This window comes from Enhydra lutris, unplaced genomic scaffold (assembly GCF_002288905.1).
Source record: "Enhydra lutris kenyoni isolate GAN:26980312 unplaced genomic scaffold, ASM228890v2 scaffoldscaffold6, whole genome shotgun sequence".
Taxonomy (NCBI): Eukaryota; Metazoa; Chordata; class Mammalia; order Carnivora; family Mustelidae; genus Enhydra; species Enhydra lutris.
Genome location: NW_019154090.1, coordinates 44,497,258 through 44,518,456, shown reverse-complemented (window position 1 = coordinate 44,518,456; position 21,199 = coordinate 44,497,258). Strand labels below are relative to the sequence as shown.

The window sequence follows — 21,199 nt, the reverse complement described above, 5'->3', positions numbered from 1 at the left end:
AGTGATTGACTGCATCTCTATGAGGGCGCACTGAGGAGTGGGGTCCCGAGCCCTCAGCTACTATGGGCTGGAGACTAGGAGGCTGCCATTTTCACTCTCGTCCTTCAAAGCTCTAAGGAAAGCATTCAGGGAACAGAAGCTCCGAGAGTGAACCCCAGCAGATCGCTTAAACTGGCCCCTAGTAACAGTGGTGCAATTCTGCCTCTGCAAAGACATTTGAGAATCACTGCAACAGGCCCCTCCCCCAGAAGATCAGCAAGATCACCCAGCCAAGATCAAGTTCAGCAATCAATAAGAACTGCAGAACTCCAGAGCTAGGGGAAAGCCACACATAGAATTCATGGCTTTTTATTGTTCTGTGATTCTTTAGTCTTTCAAAGTTAAATTTTTTTAAATTTTATTTTGTCTTATTCTATTTTTAAAAATTTTTTCTATTTTAATGTTTTTTAACTATTTTATCTTATCAATACCTTTTAAAAAATCTTTTTTATTTTCATTGTTATAGTTACATTCTATCCCTTCATTGTATTTAACCTTATTTTTTTATACATATAGGTTTTTCTTTCTTTAAAATTTTGGGATACAGTTTTTTCTCACAGATCAAAATATACCCTAAATCTAGTGCATGGCTTTGTTCTAGTCTCCAGCCTGATCACATTCTTTCCTCTCTTTTTTCCCCTTTTTTCAACCAACTTCTTATCAATTCTTTTATAATCTTTTTAAATTTTCATCTTACCATCATATTCCATCTATTGTGTTTACCCTTATTTTTGTATATATATAAATTTTTCTTTCTTTAAAATTTTGGGAGGCAGTTTCTTCTAACAGACCAAAATACACCCAAAATCAAGTGTGGGGCTCTGTTCTATTCACCAGTCCAATAATATGTGTGTGTGTGTGTGTGTGTGTGTGTGTGTGTGGTGTTTTTCCTCCTTTCTTCTCCCCTTGGTTTCAGGTCTCTTCTGATTTGGTTAGTGTATATTTGGGGGGGGGGGTCATTGCTACCCTTTTAGTATTTTGTTCTCTCATTCATCTATTCTTATCCGGATAAAATGACAAAGAGCAAAAACTCACCTCAAAAAAAAAAAAAAAAAAAGAACAAGAGGCAGTACCAATGGCTAGGGACCTAATCAATACGGACATTGGTAAGGTGTCAGAACTAGAGTTCAGAATGATGATCATCAAGGTGCTAGCTGGGCTAAAGAAAAGCATGGAAGATACAAGAGACTCCCTTTCTAGAGAAATAAAATCCCTTTCCGGAGAAATAAAATAACTAAAATCAAACCAAGTTGAAATAAAAAAAGCTATTAATGAGGTGCAATAAAAAATGGAGGCTCTTACTGCTAAGATATATGAGGCAGAAGAGAGAATTACTGATATAGAAGACCAAATGGTGGAGAATAAAGAAGCTGAGAAAAAGAGAGTTGAACAACTACTGGACTACGAGGGGAGAATTGAGAGATAAGTGATACCATAAGATGAAACAGTAGTAGAATAATTGGGATCCCAGAAGAAGAAGGAAAAAGAGAGAGAGGGGCAGAAGGTATATTGGAGCAAATTATAGCAGAGAATTTCCCTAATTTGGCAAAGGGAACAAGCATCAAAATCCAGGAGGCCCAGAGAACTCTTCTCAAAATCAATAAAAATAGGTCCATACCCCATCATCTAATAGTAAAATTTACAAGTCTCAGTGACAAAGAGAAAATCCTGAAAGCAGCTTGGGACAAGAGGTCTGTAACATACAATGGTAGAAATATTAGATTGGCACCAGACTTATCCACGGAGACCTGGAAGGCCAGAAAAGACTGGCACAATATATTCAGAGCACTAAATGAGAAAAATGTGCAGTCAAGAATACTATATCCAGCAATAGCACTACAGGGTATTTACTCTAAAGATACAAATGTAGTGATCTGAAGGGGCACGTGCACCCGAATGTTTATAGCAGCAATGTCCACAATAGCCAAACTATGGAAAGAACCTAGATGTCTATCAAAGATGAATGGATAAAGAAGATGTGGTATATATATATACAATAGAATACTATGCAACCATCAGAAAAGGAAATCTTGCCATTTGCAATGACGAGGATGGAACTAGAGGGTATTATGCTAAGCAAAATAAGTCAATCAAAGAAAGACAGTTATCATAGGATCTCTCTGATATGAGGAATTTGAGAGGCATGGCGTGGGGTCGTGGGGGTAGGGATGGGAAAAATGAAACAAGATGGGACCGGGGAAGGAGACAAAGCACAAGACTCTTAATCTCAGGAAACAAACTGAGGGTTGCTGGGGGGTCGAGAGGAGGGATAAGGTGGCTGGGCTATGGACATTGGGGAGGGTATGTGCTATGGAGAGTTCTGTGAATTGTGTAAGACTGATGAACAGATCTGTACCCCTGAAGCAAATAATATATATGTTAATAAAAAACAAAACAAAACAAAAACTCTACTTTCTTGATTATGTAGAATGGTATTATTTCTTTAAACATTTAGTAAAATTCTTTTTTTTTAAAAGATTTTATTTATTTGACAGAGAGAGAGAGAGAGAGCAGGCACAAGCAGGGAGAGCAAGAGATGGAGAAGCAGGCTCCCCACCAAGCAGGGAGCCTGATGTGGGGCTCAGTCCCAGGATCCTGGAATCATGACCTGAGCTGAAGGCACACACTTAACCAACTAAGCCACCCAGGTGTCCCTTTAAATGTTTGGTAAAATTCTGCAGTGAAAGCATCGAGGCCTGGAGACTTTTTTTCCAGAGGTTCTTAAACCATAAATTTAATTTCTTTAATAATATTAAGATAATATATATTACTTCTTGATTGAAAAAAAAAAAAAAAAAACAACCTTTGCTTTCCTTACCTCATTCCCTCACTAAAAAACTTTGGCTACCCCCTGCTGTTTCTGAGATGAGCCTAGAACTCTTAGTCTCATTTTTAAAGCCTCTTTCATTATGAACCAACAATAACACAAGTTGATCTACTCATTGTCCCTAGAAGGGAACCTCAACATTTTCCCTCCTTCTGCCTCTGTCCCTAATCCAGCACTGTGAGTCCCTCAGTTATTCCAAATCCCAGCATCCTTCAAGGCTTAGTCCCCCACCCCACTCCCCACCAGCACACACACACACACACACACACCCTCCAGTGGTTCATCTTCCCAGACTCCTTTCCCAGGAACCTAATGACAGGGTCAAAACTGGATATCTATTGTTCATTTTTGTGTTAATGTCAAAGCAGGGCATGTTCCCAAACAAGGAATATGCTCTTTGGGGACAGAGATGGAGAGTCCTGTTTTTCTCTGTAACAAAGGTTAACCAAGACACTCTGAATCCACTTCTTGACTAGACTTCAGCCTTGGTCTATAAAGACTTGAACAAACACCCACATAGCTTTTCTGAGCTCAATGCCACAATGACCCCAGCCCCTCTTAAAGTGCTTTCCTGAGAAAGCAAGGCTGCCAAAACAACTTCCTACTTGTTCCAGCCCACACCTGAGGGTGGGTCCCTTGTCTCCCAGTCTCTGTGGGAGGGCAGGGGCCTAACTTCAATGAGCTCCAGCTAGCAAACTCAGATGGCTTTTACGAGGAATGAGCACACTTCCTATGTCTTGTAATTTTTCATTCCCTGACTACTGAGACTCTCCTTGCCCCCTCCCAATATCCTCATTTTCTCTTTAAAAGGCCGTCACCTGTGTACAAACCAAAGTTGAGTTCAGTTGACACTGCACGCATTTCCCTATTATAATAGTTATTACTGATTAAAATCTGTCCTTACCACTTTAACCAGTCTGGCTTTGTTGACCTTTGACATCTGCATCCCCTGTAGGCCTCATGGGAGCAACTGTAGCAGCCAACATGGGCAGGGCCCTCCCCATCACCAGGATATATGGGGACCCAACAGACACTGATGGCGCTGTGGGGTACCATTGTGAAGTCCGGTTTTCTAGGTGAGGGACGTGTGGCCTGAGGGGAGACCACAGCCCTGTATTGATAGGGAAACCTGCCTAGCACTTCAGCGTTAAGCCTTCGTTTCTCCTCTACTAAACAGGTAGGGACAAGGACAGCAGGGAGGGTACAAGGTACAAGGTACAAGGGACTCCCTGCAGGCAGTAAGCCCTCAGCAGCACGTGCTCTGGGGAGACTTCACATTCCCCTGCCACATCCCACACCACCCAGAAACCCCACCGACTGGCTCTCCCCAACCCACGCCACCCCAGCACTCAGGACCTCTGCTCAAAGAACCTAGAATACCCACTGCATTTCAGAACCCACTTCCCCACTTACACTGCCAAAAGGGTGCTGAGGGCTTTTCTCCTTAACAGAGGAGGGCTTTTCTCTATAAAGAGCCCTGAATGATACTTGTTCGGAAAGAAAAAAAAAAAAAAAGATTCTAAAAGAGAATAGCCAATAAATCCATTTTCAAACACTTTGCCAAAAACAAAACTCCACATTGATATTAATAGAGATAATTGTTGTAAATAATGGGAAAATAATTCAATATCCTAATCCTTTTAAGTGAATTTAGACACCTATCATATAGAAAACTCTAAAATCAACTGTGTACCATGAGCTCTGGTCTACATACGATGGATATAAAAATAATACTTAATGGATATAAAAGTCCGAAATAAAGGCTCAAAGAGACCCAAGGCCATCTGTACACCTAATCATGAGCCCTCTGCAGCCTATAACAGTTATCCATATTCATGCCTCAGTACTAATTCTTCTGGGAAAAATAGGAAGAAAATACCCAAATTGTGGCACTCTACAGTCTCTCTCCCTTCAGCTCTTCCCTAAAATGGATAAAGTGGAACTTGTTCTGCCAAATGCATTCCTTGGGGTAATTGATAATTTATGATCTTGCATCAGCCCCAGTGTTAATGATAAAGTATGACATCAGCCTTGCAGAGTCTCAAATGGCATACGACAAAGTCCAACCCCACAGAAACAAAACACCCCAGCTACAGAAAACAATTCATCGAGGAAAATGCTTCAATTCGAGCACTTTGAGGTGATGAGCACTGCCTGCCTCTGGGACAGGAGAGTGGTGACTCAGTGTGAATTTGTTTGGCACAGTACAGCCACGTGTCCAGCACCTCTGTGACCCACAGTATTTCAGGGCTAATGCCTATGTCAGATTATAATTCATCAACATAACGTAGAATGGGAATGATACCATTTTCTGGGTGAAAGCAACATTATTTTGTATCTTCCACTCGGGAAGTGGCTTGGAAGAGGCAACAATGTGCTTATTAATGTAATCAGTTACAGAATATTTCATTTTACCTTGTTTGGAGGAAACAAAAGGTCCATCCCATAAAGACTGATTGATTGCTCAGGTACCTTAATGTCTATCAGACTCTGACAAATGTGCCAGATGCAAATGGAAGTAGAATCCAAAGCATGAGGAAATCAACAGCCTCTCCAGGACACATCCTTGGGGTGTGGGTGTCCTCTAAACCCGGCAGAAGGGAAGGTGGAGGATGACAGGAACGGAATGGCTCTCCCTTGATTCCTGGGAGGACACGCTCTCATCATTTCCACTATGTCAGTTAGCTGGGCTTTCAAGGAACACCATGATGCCTGGAACCTTCAGAACTTTCCCAGCTGACTGGCATGGTGACAGGGAGACCCTCAGATTGTTTCAAAGCGTCAGCATACTGACCACTCTTCTGTATAATTACAATCCTAGAGGAAAGCTACAGGCTAGCTTCCCTCCACAGGGCAGGGGATACATATTGTTTCCTTGCCAGTAAAGAAAGCATTGAGAATTCACAGATTGAAAGTTCACACTTAAGGACTGGAACGACAGCAGCAGCAGGGGTGAGCCACCTTTGCAGTCAGAATATTGGCACGGCCTCTCCTCTCCTGTCTGACGGTATTTTCCACATCCAGAGAGGATTTGCATTTCATTAGCTAGTCTTAAACATGTACTATTGAAAACGTGATTCTGATGTTACTTGAAATGCCATAAATACTGTATTTTTTCAAGTCCGAGAGTGTGTGTGTGCCTGTGCTATAAGAAATCAGTGAATGAAGGGGGAAAAAAACTCACAGAGAATCTAATTTAGTGGTAGTCCTAAAGAAAGCAGTGTGTTTGGGTTAAACCAACCTTTTGCCATGAACACTGTTTCAACTTGAGGTAGGAGATCCTAAAGTTAGTCTTTTTCTTTCAGACGCAGAAAACAAAGCACCTGTTTCTTTCCAAGATCTCTTGTGACCTCTAGTGGTCTTCTTTAAGAAAATCAAATCCATCTTTCCTCAACAACATATTCCATTTTAGAATTTGGAGATGGATTTTGGAACCGTTTAGTTTCTCCTCCTTGGAAAATGTCATGATTTTTAAAAATGATGGAGGATTTCAAGCCCTAAATGACTTCAAAGCACGTGCAAAGCCAGTGAGAGGCCCCTGCCGTTTATACCACCAGGATCTGATCCAAAAGTCCGTCTTGGCACGCTGTCACTCCAGCTGGATTGTTAACCAGATTTTATTGGCTGGGTCACTTACCAGGACTCAAGAAGAGCAACGGTGAAGCTCCTAATTGCGCTATCCCCCCCCCTTTTTTAAAGCTTTAGGATTCTAATAACTTAAGCCTCAGAACGTTTATTTCTATGAAATTGCTCAGAAGTCCAACTTAAGCAAATCCAAAAAAGCAATTGCTTTAAAAGATGAAAAGTTCATGTTTAAAAACCATCAATCTTACATTTTAAAGCCCTCAATTGTCTTTCATCTATTTTACATAGCAATAATGTTGACACAATCTGGTTAACCTTTATTGCCAGCAGAAAAACAGCAGTCCATTTTAGTTATTTTACAACACTGACTGACAGCACATAACCCTTTCCTGGCGAGTCCTTCCCAGGACTCCCCCCACCCCCATGAAAGACTTGAAAAGGGTAGGTTTTCCCCCAGAAAGACTATTCCAACAGTTTCTCAGTCTCTGAGAACATCTCAAACCCACCATTGAGTATTAATCAAGCCCACTATAGATTATAAAGTTATGTCCAGAAGGAGTTACACTTTATTTCAAATATTACACAAAATATAGAACAGTAACTATAATAATTACTGTCTAAGTGGAGGGGCTGATTACAGCACAATTTTCCACATGGGTACATCAAAGAACCAGGACTGGGTATTACAGTGTTAATTCCCTGGTTCTGAACATGTTGCTAGGTAAACAGGGCAGGATAATTACATCCCAAACCCTTCTCTGGTCTAGTGTTTTAAGAACTGTGTTCTTCACTGTTAATTATCAGAGCAAGTAACTATTGATGAGACAGATGTCAAAAAATCAATGTGGGGGAAATAAGAGAAAAGCAGCAGCCTAAGAGAATACATGGCCTTGCTCATCTGACCTTCTGAAAAATCTTTTTTCCTGCATCCTTAAGGAAGGGACGTGATCTATGTAAGTGCATTTTCTGGCTACCTGAAATTCTAGACCTGCTAGTATCAAAACTTGAATGTGAACATTTTGGACAGAGGCCTTCTTAAAATGTGCCATATTCCTTCACCTTCCAACAAGCAAAACTATAAATTGTCATAGCATTACCATTCCCTCATGAGCTCACTACTGTATGCTAAATTATCTTTTTATCAATGCCTCTTCCTCCTTACAAAGTACCCACTGTCATCTCTTTGCCATCAGGACTTTATTCCTCTTGGGGCTTGCTACTTGCAGATCTTCTGTGGGCTGGGCAAGCGGGACCCTCAGAGGCTGAAGGAAGAAGACCTCAAGGTCAAGAATCAGGAAGGTTTACTTCAGACCAGGACAGCCTTGTCCCCTTGAAGTTTGTAGCCCATAACTCTAAAGTTTTCAAGGGCAAAGGAGGAAAGGAAGGAAGGCCTGGGATGGAAAGGAGGAAGGAGAGAAACTAACTCAAAAACATCAGTTTACCATGTGCTTACTAGGAGCCAGCACTGGGCTGGGCACAGTCTATACATTTTCTCAAGCAGCATACATCCCGAAAGCCAAGTGGGGCATCACTGAGTAGATTAGCAAAGTTGTCACCTTACTAAAAAGTGAAACAGGTCATTTTTAGATATGCTACCTCTGTACATGTCAGTTTCAGTATAGATTTATATACTATTTTCTATTACAATAATAGAATATATAAAATTATCTGATTCTACAAGATTATCTTTTACAGTAATAGATAATAATACTATAACGTCTTGCCAAATATCTATGCTGGAAGTAATTAAGCTTTAAAATTCCTCAAGAAAATGTCAACTGCCAAGATCCAAATTTGGTATACTGCCTACACATTTAGAGAAAATATAGAGCTTCTGGGTTGGTGAATGCATGGAAATTTGGCGAGAGTGGCCCACATGGAGGGGGCATAGAAGCTCTGCTCTCTTTTCCACACCGCACCCTGTGCATCTCTCCCATCTGACTGTTCCTGACTTACATCCTCTTATAATAGACTGGTGACCTAGCAAGTAAAAAAAAAAGAAAATATTTTTGGAAATGTTCCTCCCTCACCTGCTGTTCCTCTTTACCCTCCCGCCCAAGATCATCTACTTTGTAAACATACATTTAATCATCCATCCTGATAATTTCTAAATTGGAAATTATTTTAAATTCAACTATTTTATTTTAAACAAAACCTGTAAAATGGCACTCAAATCCATAGATATTTAGATAACTGCAAATTAAAATAACAAGTTATTGGCTTGACCTAAGAGATTGGAAAGAGTAACTGAAAACATCCAGCATTGGTGAAGTGTAAGGAAACTAGACTCCACTGGTTAGAATATAAATTGTTATGAATATTTTGGTTGAATAATTTGGTAGCACCTGTTCTTAAATCTTAGTATTTAATGTACTCTTACCCAGAAATTCCACTTCTGGTACCTACACTGCAGAAAAGAAAATAGCATGAGTACCCGAAGATACACGTACAAGGCTGCAGTACTACTTGTTATAGGAGAAAAAAAAAATAAGGACAAATTTCCATAAATAAGGAATAATTAAATGAATATTAGAGCCACATGTTGAAATACCATGCAGCCATTCAAAAGAATAAAACTGATCTGGAAGGATGATGAACTGTTATATTAAATGAAAAATACAATTAACAGAACATATGATCATTACTGTATACAGACAAAAAGAGAGACAAAGAGTGAACTTACATATACTGGCACATGTGTGCGTAACTATATGCTCACGAAGAAGAATGCAACAAGTAATTTGACTCTAAAAAATTGTTCTTTACAAAGAGAATTATGATGTGTGTATTTAGCTATGGATTAAAAAAAAAAGGAAAGGAAAACGGTTTTCTACAAGGAATTTTCTTCTCTCTTGTCCTAAATTAGATGGATAATTTATATCGCTTTATTTTACTGCTCGGTAATGCTTCTTTAGACTCATGCTGCCTGGATCTCAGAATACAAAGTAAATTCTCTATGTGGATAGTAAAAATGGAATCACCTTACATTGTTTGCACAACGTTCATCATCTGCCTTCTTCTCTTTATCTTCCTTCATCACCAAACTTCTCTAAAGACCAGTGGATATCCCCTTGGTTTCCCTTCCTTACCTCTCATTTATTTAGCTCACTGCAATGTTGATTTCTAAAACCCAACTCTGCACTTCAAGGAGGGACAAGACCAGACCCCAAACCAAGGGGCTGAAGGTAGGTCACTGGTGACTACGTGCCCACTGTTGGCACAGAGGAGCCAATGGGATGACCTTGAGAGAAAGCTGAGGCCCAGTTTAGAGCCAGGAGGACAAGAGAAAAAGGAGAGAAGCAAATCAGGATGGAGCAGGGTTAGGGCTGGAGACTGAGAAGAAGCCAGTGTGGGGGTGGGCAGCCACCCTCCCTCTCACCCAAAGTTCATTCAACTTTTAATAGATACAGAATTCTCCCAAGTTATTATAAATTTTTTCTTAAATGAGTTTTGGCAGACTGTGTTTTTCAAGGAATTGACCCATCTCATCTAAATTATTGAATTTACAGAGTCCTTATCCTTTTAGGTCTATGAGATCTAGAGTGGTATCACCTCTTTCATTTCTGGTATTGGTAATTTGTCTTTTATCTTGGTCAATTTGGCTAGAAGTTCATCGGTTTTATTCAACTGATCTATATCTTTTTAAATTTCTAAATCCAATGGCCTCTTCTTTAGACTCAAATTATTTGATTTCCCCACATTATTTGCCAGACTTAAGAGTCTGACTTCTCTAAGACTTCTCTCCCTTTCTTCTAGTTTTCTTCCTTATTATCCTGAACAGCTCATTTTTCACCTTCCAAAATTCTGCCCTAGGCCTCTGCTTTTTCACCTTAAAACCTCCTCCTCAACTAGACAACCTCCTTTATTTTCATGACCTCCTCACTCATGAGAGGACCTGTCTTACCACCTCCCACCTAACCATCTAATGCTATTATTTCTACTCTCGGCTAATGAACCCACCATCAGCCCCACACACATACTTGAAAACCCAAGTAACCGTTAACTTGTTCTCATCCTTCAACTTCTCCACCCAGCTGGCAACCAAACTACACTTTCCCCCTCAGACATTTCCTTGCATCCCTGCACCCCTTGGCCCCCCCACCTGAATCTCTTTGACTTGTCACTGCCTGAATTCCAACTAGGATCATTTCTTGGCCAGACTGTTCTGTGCTCCTCCCTTATAAGCCACGAACCACATGACAGTCAGTTATCTTTCACATCCAGCCCATACCATGCCTTTCTTCATCAGTGTTGCCTGCTGGCTCCAGGATAAAGCCTTCTTATCATAATTCTTTCTTTGCCATCCCATGGCCTGCTCTTCCTGTCCACACCTCCCACAGCAGCCACACTTGTCTGCTGCCTGCGAACAGACATTCCAGGTGCTCTCCCGCCTCCACAGCTTTGCCCAATCTGTCTCTCTGACTACACTCTGGCTCATCCTTGCTGACCGGATTCAGAAGCTCCCTTCTCTGTGAAGCCTTATTTTAAATTATTTTTTTAAATTGAGGCATAGTAACATAAAGTCAAATGCACAGGTTTTAAATTGGGTGAGTTCTGGCAACTGCATACCCTCCAGTCAATACACAGAGCATGGCCACTGCCCCAAAATGCCAGTGTGTTCCTCCCAGGTGCACTCTTCCCTCCACCAGAGACAACCACTCACCTGCTCTCTCTCCCTCCAGATTAGCCATTTGTGCATCACACAAGAGGAGTCAATGGTTTATGGTCTTTGTTTCCGTGTCTGCCTTCTTTCACTCAGCATGAACGGAGATTGATCGGCCCTACTGTGTCTATAAGAAGTTCATTGCATTTCACTGCTGAGAAGCAACCACTGCATGGATGCACCACAGTTTGTAAATGTAAACATCTACTTATTGATGGGTATTTAGATCTGGGGGTGGGGGTGGGCCACAGAGGTTCTGTATGAAGCTGTCTTCCTCCTTCTCTGTCCTTTTCTTTCCTAAGCCACCCAGCATTCAAGTTCATTGTAGCTGGGTCTGTCTTCCCTATTTAATATTTTTTAAAGAATTTATTTATTTATTTGAGAGAGAGAGAGAGAGAGAGAGAGAGGTGGGGGGGTGGAGACCGAGAAGCAGGATTCATGCAGAGCAGGGAGCCTGATGCAGGGCTCAATCCCAGGACACTGGGATCATGACCTGAGCCAAAGGCAGACACTAACCAACGGAGCCAACCAGGCACCCCTATTTAACTTAATACTAATAATATTTCATTTCCTTGAGCACTAACATGTGACTGGAAGTGTGCTAAGGACTCGTTCTAACTACTTAGATGATCCGTCAGCTCATCCAATCATTGCAATTATCCCATGCAGTAGACAATGCCCCAATACCGGGAGAAAACTGAGGCCTGAAGAGGCCAAGTTCCTTTTTTAAGGTAACCCATTTGGTCAGTAGTTGAATCAAGACGAGAATCTGTATCTCATGCCGCTATTGCAAATTCTTAACAATTATGTCGTAATACCACATGACTGGCAAAGAGTAGGCTCTCACTTCTTAAAAACTTAATACTTTCTAAAGAAATCCAGCATTCATGGCAACAGTTGACCCAGTAAAAAATAATTTATTCTTCACTGATAAAACCAAGCAATCACCTTTGTAAAATGATTTCATATGCACTTTTATTTCAAAAAAGCCCTTTTATTTTGGTCATAATTTTGTGAGTCAGAAATCTGGGAGGACTCAACTGATCAGTCCTTGCTTGGGGTCACTCCTATGGCTGCAGTCACATGTCAGCTGGGCTCCAGATATGGAGGGGCTGTCCTTGGCTGGACGTCCACAATGGCTCATTCACATGGCTGGCGATCTATGCAGACTGTCCTTGGGAGCCACGCTGGGGCTGTGGACCCCAGGGCCAACATGCAGCCTTTCCAGCACAATGGTCTCCCAAGATCACCTTGTAGGACAGCTTGTGGGATGGAAGATGGTGTTGCAGCCATCTTTGGAAAATGGAATGTGCCAGAGCCATCTCCTTAAGGCTGCTAAACTTCGGGGCATGTCTTTGGGGCCACTGACAGTAAAGACCTTCAACTTCCAAAACTCCTCTTTGGGGTCAATCTCAGAAAACAGGTGGGCTTTACTGGGAAAACTAAACAGGCGGATTTATTTTTAAGTATATTTGAAAGTTATTTCACCCAGTGTGGGACCGAGGAGTGCGTGTTTTCAGAAACCCCTTCGGTAGTAAATGTGAACTTTGCCAGCCACACAGTACCAAATGAGTCTCTTCAGATATTTAGTCCTGTAAATTATGTCAGCAGGGGGAACTGTAAACATCTCCAAAGGAAGTGATACCTACAGGCATCATAAAATAATTTAATCCAAGCTACACACACTCACGTAAGAATTGGCAATTTAGCGACTCTTTGTACGGTAAGTGTCCAGGTTAATGTGAGGTCAGAAAAGGCGCTGCTCCAGGCTTACCTGGCCCTGCGGATGTGCAGCTGGGGGTAATGCTTCTGCCTGTGACATATATGCACAGTGAAGTCCTCATCGTACGTCAGACTTGGAATGTTCCCCACTTGCTCAAACACGGTTATGAGAGTTGAGCCTAAATCATGCAGAGAAAGAAATGTGGTCTCATTTTACCAAGGGATAACTTTCGGACTTCAGAACAAAATGTAACTTCTGTGCTAAGTGGTATTTTAATTGTTTCATGAAACAATTAGGCAAATAGGCACATGGAGACCCATTTTAGGGCCTGGAGACCCAGCTTACTGCCCTTCCCCCAGAGCGCCACTTGCAGCATGAGTTTCCCACGTTGGCGACTGTGGACAGAAGGTGGTTGCGTAGACCTTACCTAGGCTCATATAGGACGGCACAATGAGGAATATGAAATGCAGCTCCGGCACTGCCTTAAACACGCTCCTGGCAAGGGGAAGAGAGGGCAGCACAGGTGTTAGGACCAAAGCAATTCTACTAGCTGGCACCGTGTGAGACACAGGCCTTCACTAAAAACATCAGCTGTTCATCAGACCACCTGGGCCCCTCGGCTCCTTGCCTGCAAAGGCAAGAACACCTTCAAGGTAATTTCTCTTCCTTCTCTATGCATCCTGAAATTCCAACCGACCTCTTTTTTGTCTGTTCTATGGAGGTAGAGTGAAGAAAGAGTGCCACATTCATGTGGCACGCCAGATTTCTGCTGACATTAACCTTTGACCTGGCATCTGGATGGTCTGGTGTGACATTACAAAGTGACTTGAAAGCGGAGGCCACCACCCCCAAATGTCGGTGCAGGCTGTCAGAGACCCAGCACCATCACCGGGTAGCCTGACGGATCATGTTTCGCCACGCCAGATTATTCAGGATGCTTCCGCAGTCTGTCAGGTTAATAAACGTTTCTAAAGATAAGACGGAGGAGAACTATTTTTAGAAACATCCAAAACTGTGATGCTTTACTTTCCCTCCCCACAAATCCATTTTTTTTTTTAATGACTGTACTACCTGTTTGCCTCAGGGATGATCTTGAAAGATGTGTGTCAAAGGGAGTGCTGACTCAAAGAAATGTCTACGGTTTTCTTTCAGAAATAGCATGGCTGTTCAACATAGAGGCTTCAATACAGCCATGGGTTACAAGCAAATTAAACACCTCGAAGGATCTCATGTCCTTTGAAAATATTTTAAAACGAGGCACATGGTCTCTTTCCTGTCATTTTGGCACTAACGGGTCTTGTCTGCGGTGTGTTGGCCAGCCCCCCTGACTTCCTCCTTTGCAAGACCCCAGCCACTCACTGAGTAATCTCTCTGCAGCAGCCAACAGAGTACTCGTCCACGGCCACAAAGAGGTGCAGGAACAACGTGTTCAGAGGCTGCACAAGAAAGAGAACAGGATTAAAGGCTGAGTCAGTATTCAGGCCGCCTCGGGGGTGGTCAGGGGGACAATTTGGGGGTGGCCACAGGCTTGGAGCTGCCTGGTTTTGGGGGTGAGATTTTATGTGTATGGTGATGAGACACTCAGGCAGTGTTCAAACTATCTCACTGACTCCATTTGCTGCCTTCTGTCCTCGTAGCTTAGAATTATTCAAGGAAACGGGGATTGTAAATGAGTCCAATGCATCCAGCCCTTCGTCCTGCCCTCACGAATGGGGCTCGGGGCAGGGAAGTGCCTGCAGGGGAGTGAAATCGATTATTAACTCAGTAGTCTTGTCCTCGGGGGTGTCTATGCCAAGTGAAAGACAATCACCCATTCCCTGGGGCTCTTGAGTCAGCAGCTGCTGCTCTATTCAAGTGACACAAGAGAAAGATTCTCTTATGAATTTGAAGGATGGAAGGCAGATGCCACGTTATGAATCCAATGGCTTGTTTTGTTCAACATTCCCAGAGTCAGAATCAAATATTACTCTTGGGATCCAGAAAACCTGAGAGCTGGAAACTCAAAGTAGCAAGATTGGAATTGGACTTCAGGTTAAATATTTCCAGTTTTTAAAGAGCTTTGTCCTCTACTTCTGAAGACATTTAGAGTGGCCTCAATAGTGAGCAGTTATTCCGTACATCCAGTCATGGGTCCGCTCAACTCGGTACCCCAGTGTTTATGGACAAATCTTCCAATTTCAGAGCTAATGCAAATGTGAGGGGGTTAACTGGGGAGGGTGCTGCTTGCATTTGGATCGGGACAACAGGAGTGCTTTCTGTGTTTCTCGTCTTCTGAGCAATTTTTTTAGGCGGCCTTGGGTTACCACCCGCACAGCTATGTGCCCCTCCTGTTGGAAATGCATACCTTAGGAATACTCAGAAGGGGTGTTTATCAGACATGAAATGGCAAGAGCAGAATCATGAGTTTGGTTTAGGCAAACAAGAGAAACCCTATCATTGCGATAGCAATAGCTACGACACTGCTGCAAGCCCTCCCTGTGTGTTACCAGTTTACCCCACGACCATCTGACTTAACACCTGCTTCCAATTCTGAACAGGACTAGTCCTAGGAGTACACAGTTTGTTATTTGGCTGATTTATCTTCCAAATTCTCTCTTCCATCAAAAATGTAATAATTCAACATTTATTCTTTAGCTTTACAATAAAAAGCATTACTTCAGTTGCAAATACCCCTGGGCTAAGTAAGACATTAAGCCTTGAGGCTTTATACCAATGCTGTCCAGTAACAAAATAACTTGAGCCACAAACAGAAGCTGCATATGTAATTTCCTAGTGGAAGTATAAAAAAAGGACAAAGATAGATACGTAAAATTCATCTTCAATATATTTCATTTAACCTAACATACTTAAATTATCATTTTGACAAATTAGGAATTGTGAGACATTCTACACTCTTTTTTCCTACTGAATATTTGAAGTTCAGTGTCTATTACACTTACAGCACACCTTAATTCAGACTGGCGCACTTCAAGTACACAATATCTACACATGGCTGATGGCCACCATACGGGACGGCGGAGCTCTGCACTGCTGAGGGAGTTTAAAATGCGTTCAAAGAGAAATAACCTTAAGAGAATAAACAAAGGAACCAAAGGGGAAAGAATTTATGAATAAGGGTGTTGACTTAGGATGTTTGAAAAGGTAAAATTGTGGTCCTAACACAAACATCCAAATAAGCACATGTCAGAGATTTAGTCAACCCGTCTATTAAGGATTCAATCAGTGGGATGACAGAAACAATTTGCAGTACCTGAGTAGCTGGCTACCTTAGGTATTTTAATGAGGGAATGCTAGAATAAGATTGCTGGGCTAGAAACAAAAGAGTTAATGTCCTGCAAGGCCACCAACCATAACTTCTGAGAGGATCTCTTCCACCAGACAGAAATTATTTATATCTCGCATGGACAAAAATCTACAAAGTTAATCACTGTTCCTATAGAACTGTATCATAGCCCGGTCAATAGATAATCGATCAAAGATTCAAGCATTGGACCAAAAGCACCTTTTTGGCCTATTTCCAACTTTAAGATAATTTTTCTAAAAATGGTAACTGGATATATAGAGTGGTGAGGAAGACAGAAGCAAAGGACAAAGGGAAGACATTATTTAGCTGAATAAATGCCGGATGACGTGTTGGGGCACATGTGGGCATGTGTGTGTTTGTGTGCATATACAAGTGTATATGGGGAGGTGAACTCACTCATTCACGCCATCAGCATTCCTTAGAGCTCTGGGGACACACTCTTGGATTCCACTGACAGACAAGCATGCTACCCCTGGTCATAGCCTCTAGCTCTCCACAGGACTGGGGCCATATGCAGGCCTGGCTCTGGCAGGCTGAGGTCAGAGAAAGCTCAGACTCGGCACCACCTACCAAGTCAGGTTGCCAACAGTTTGTAAAGTGCCCACAGCTAGAAAACGTCAAATGAGCCAGAGTCCACCAGGGCACCTTGAAAATTACAGAGTGCAACAGGAATCTGAGGCTCTATTATCACTGTTATGGGAGCAACAGTGTAAAGGCAGGTGCCTCCCAATATATCAAAGGCTTCAGACACTGAGCCTAAGTGTCCACTGACGGATGGGTAAAGAAGCTGTGGTATACATACATACATACATACATACATACACACACATGCATGCACATATATACACGTACAATGGAATATTACTCAGCCATAAAAAATGAGATCTTGCTATCTGTGACAAGATAGATGGACCTAGAAGGAATTAAGCTAAGTGAAATAAGTCAAGCAAAGAAAGATAAATACCAAATGATTTCACTCATATGTAGAATCTAAAACACAAATGAACAAATAGATGAAAAAAAAAACCCAAACCAGAAACAGACCCATAAACACAGAGAACAAACTGGTGGTTGCTAGAAGGGAGGGAGGGCAGGAGGCAAAATAGATGAAAGGGAGTGGGAGGTGCAGTTCCAGTTATGCGATGAATAAGTCACGGGGATGAAAGGTACCGCATAGGGAATACAGTCAATGGCTACACTTGGGGTGAGCACAGCATAACACATACAGCTGTCCAATCATTGTTGTACACCTGAAACTAATAGAACATTGTGTATCAAATATACTTCAGTTAAAAAAAAAAAAGACTTTGAACATTGATCCTGGGGGCACAGTGTGAAGACCTGAGAAGCACACATCTGACATTCCCACTAATTCCCTGCTCGCTTTTAGTCTTTACCAGCAGAGGTGAGTGAGGCCTTGCCACCAGATGACTGATCTGGCTATGACCTTCCCTTCTGTATCCTCTCTGGCCTCTTGCTCTTAGACTCACTCTTCTTCCCCACTAGCTAACTTTGTTTCTAACTATCATGATGTCACTTTCTATTGTGAGTCTTGCACTGCTCAGTCTCAAAACTGGAAAGACATATGTGCAAACATAGGACTTCCCTTCAAAATTAAGGCTGTTCTAATAAGAACTGTGTGTAATTGCTTACTGTGCACGGGATTTCACTGTCAAGCTCCCGGAACACGGATACCCAGCTGTCCTGATTGGAGACATTCCAGTTGGGATAGTCCACGAAGGTAGCCTGGGCCATGATTTCCTCCTTGTCATTGCAGAGGGTAACAGCAAGGTTTGCCTTTTCCCTGCAGAAAGGATTAAAACTGCACACATGACTAAGATTACCAAAAGGGAGAGGATGAGGTGTTATTTTTCCCCCTCCTTTGGCTACCAAAGTCTGCCAGCCACTGCATAACCTTTGGAAGAGGTGGGAACAGTGTGGCAGCAACTATGAGATAACAACATCTTTCAGGACATCTGGGACTACCAACTAAAGTTTGATTGAAAATTACATTTTGTTAGAAAGTTGTTATATTTATGTGAAGTGTGCAATACCCTTCCCTTGGAGATTGGCTGGGGAAATTGTCTGACTGTCATTTTCCCTATACTTCCCATGTTGCCAATTCCACTGCGCTGGCCTAAACATGTAAAGTTAGAGTGGCCAACTGTCCCCACTTACCTGAGACTGAGAAGGTTCCCAGAATATGGGACCATCAGGGCTACAGGTCCTGAGAAAACCAGAGTGAACTGGTCACCAATGCAAAGCAGTGAAGCTGAGAGTTTAGACCCACCTCTGGGTCTCTCTTAACCTATTTCTCCAAACCCTGAGCCCAGGTCCTTGGGCTGATGGATTCTAACAGGATGTGAACAACTATCACCCGATTTGGCTGCAGAAATGGAGACCCTGAGGGGTCTGGCTTAAGCCAAGGCAACCCGGCAAGTTAAAAAAAAACAAGGGTAGAGAAGCAGGTCTTCCAATTCTTATTCTGGTGGTTGTCCCAAAGGGACATCTTGATGGTCCTCCCCAACTGCTCCCCTGCCATGCAGCCTGGCATGACAGCAAGAGCTCTGACTTAGAGACAGGATATAGTTTACCACATGGAGAACCATTTGTATAGAAATTGAGATGCCATTTTCACTTTTCAGCTGAGTGAAATCTACTGATATCTTATGTTGGAGGAAAAAAGATTAAAATGCTCCTCCAAAAAAACAAAGGTACAGACATCTTTGGGAAACACTGTGCTAGGCATGTTGATCTCAGTACCTACAGCCACTGTCCCTCCTCAACCACTCCTCAGCCATGGGGGACCTCCTCTGGGTGCACCTGCCACAAAGGCCCCGCCCTAGCACTGGCTATCATGGAAAGAAGACAGCAGACTGCCACCTGTCCCAAGAATACATTATCCTCACAGGGAGCTCATTAGCAAAAGGATGCAGCCCCCAACCTCTCCACTCTGATTCACTGAAGCTCTGCCCCTCTTCCCATTACTGCACTGGCTCTCCCTGGCTCTTGATCCTCTGGGCTCTTCTGCCCCAGGCTCCCAGAGCCATGACCTACTGCTTCACAGTGATAGTCCTCACTCTAATTCAGATGAGAAAATGCCCAAGGCACAGGACCCAGCAATGACGGTGGTGGTGGAGGAGGAAGTGGGCAAGAGCTGGGATAAGGCAACTGCCATCCCCTTAGGGAAACAAGGGAAATGTGTTACTGGAATCCTAATTTGAACTTGAAACACATTTATCCATGGGAACCTAGGGTGGTGGTTGGGTTCCATAGTATAATTAGCACAGTACTATACCACACAGACATTATAGATTAAATAGGCTTTTGTGGGTTGGCCTGGGAAGCCAGCCATGAATAACGTTGTTTCAATGGGAAAATGCACTTCAATTTCCAAATGGCTGAGTGCAAGAAAGTAACTTTTGTAGCATTATCCTTTTGTATCTGTAATTTCCACTTCTTATTACCTCTTAACATTAGTCCTATATGGGACAGATTAAAAAAAACCATTGTAGGAGAAAACAAGGGAGAGGAGGAAAAAGTAGAAGGAGAGTCTTATTTTTAAAAGTTGGATTTAGAATTTTTCTATGGAATAAGCCAAATCAAAAGAATATACACACATGTATATATTTCACACAAAATATGTTAAAGCTCAAGGATATTTTCCAGCAAACGCAATCAGAGTTCTTTTCATTAAAGTAATGTCTCATTTGTTCACTTGGTTTAGCGAATTTTCCAAGTTCAGCCAAAACTCATTTTATTTAACTACACTTGATGGAAATCTTGGGTGAAACAGTATCCCCATTTTCTGCTTTATTAAGCAGCACGAATGGCACAGATCCGGGTGTTCCCAGAGCCTGTCACGTTCCCTCCCCCCTCCTAGCCCCCTGCACTGTGACACGTGCACTTGATGTGGCCTATTCCTTTGGCCCTATCCCCACTCATCTGCTATGCCCAATCTGCTCATTTTTCTCCCCTACAATTTAGCAGGGTTTTTAGGTGAGGTCAGTTGTATTCATTCCTATATTTTTGACTGAGCCAGCAGGTAATATAACGAAATGCAATAAAACCGGGGAAGAAACCTCCAGTTTTAGAAATGCTTGTAAAATGGATCTCTGAGCCTTAAGGTTGGCCTGGCAAAGGGTTGGGAGTTACCTAACAGGAAAAATGAAAGGTTGTATGGGCTGGGTATACGCTGATGAAAATGTAAATTTGCTTTTACTTCTGAAGATATGCTGGCTTCTGAGGTAGGTCACAGCCTTTTTAGATATTAGGATCCCATTTTAACATAAAAAAAAAAAAAAACCCTTTCACTACTCCACTCCCATGTGGCAAAAATTATGCTTTTCATATCTGCCGATTCAGAAAATACATAAACACATGAGATGTGTGGATTCGAGGTACCCTGACAGCCAAGACCCAGCAGCGGTATGAAGCTCACCTTCAGAAAGAGGCTATTAAGAACTTTCTGATAATTAGTATGTGACCGTGTACAGGATTTGAGATTTGCACAAGGTTTTTGAAAAAAATCTGTAGGAAGTCACCAGTTATAACCCGCCCCCATCCCCCATGCCATGTTCTGAATACCCCCTAAAAGGATGGGCCCTTGACAAATGATCTCATGGGTCACTGGTGATCACCTGCACAGCCCAACCATGTCCCCTCCTGCTCAGGCCAATGGTGACACACTTCACTCCAGGAGGGGCAAGTCACAAGCACACATTTGCTACCAAGCTGGGGGTTTGTAATTTATTTCCATCCAGAAATTTATCCACGTGGGAAAGATTCAAGACTCATTAAGGTATATAGTGGCCCCTTGCCACTTGCTTTTCCATCTCAGAGGCATTCATGCCTCACTTTGTACCATGTTCTGTGGCTTGTTGATTTCTTTTAGCAATATATATGGAAGAGAATTCCATCGTACTCGTAAAGCAGTCCTTTCTCCTATTCTATGGCTGCCTGGTGGCTGAGAAAGGAAGAGAGGAAAATGATAGAAAAGCCTGCCGCTTTCTGACCCTAGGCCCTGCTCCCTTATAGGCAAAACCAGAGGGAAGGGGG

General features: G+C 42.4%; 1 protein-coding gene across 1 annotated transcript in view; it reads right to left on the bottom strand.

Moving 5' to 3' along the window:
• LOC111141643 (cilia and flagella associated protein 61) overlaps window positions 1–21,199 on the bottom strand; it is a 280,919-nt gene that overhangs the window by 254,779 nt on the left and 4,941 nt on the right. Inside the window, exons 2-5 of the mRNA XM_022494366.1 lie at window positions 17,795–17,945; window positions 14,197–14,273; window positions 13,265–13,332; window positions 12,889–13,015 (exon numbers count right to left, since the gene is read on the bottom strand). Of these exons, the coding sequence (XP_022350074.1) occupies window positions 12,889–13,015; window positions 13,265–13,332; window positions 14,197–14,273; window positions 17,795–17,945 (423 nt within the window). The remainder of the gene's footprint in view (window positions 1–12,888; window positions 13,016–13,264; window positions 13,333–14,196; window positions 14,274–17,794; window positions 17,946–21,199) is intronic.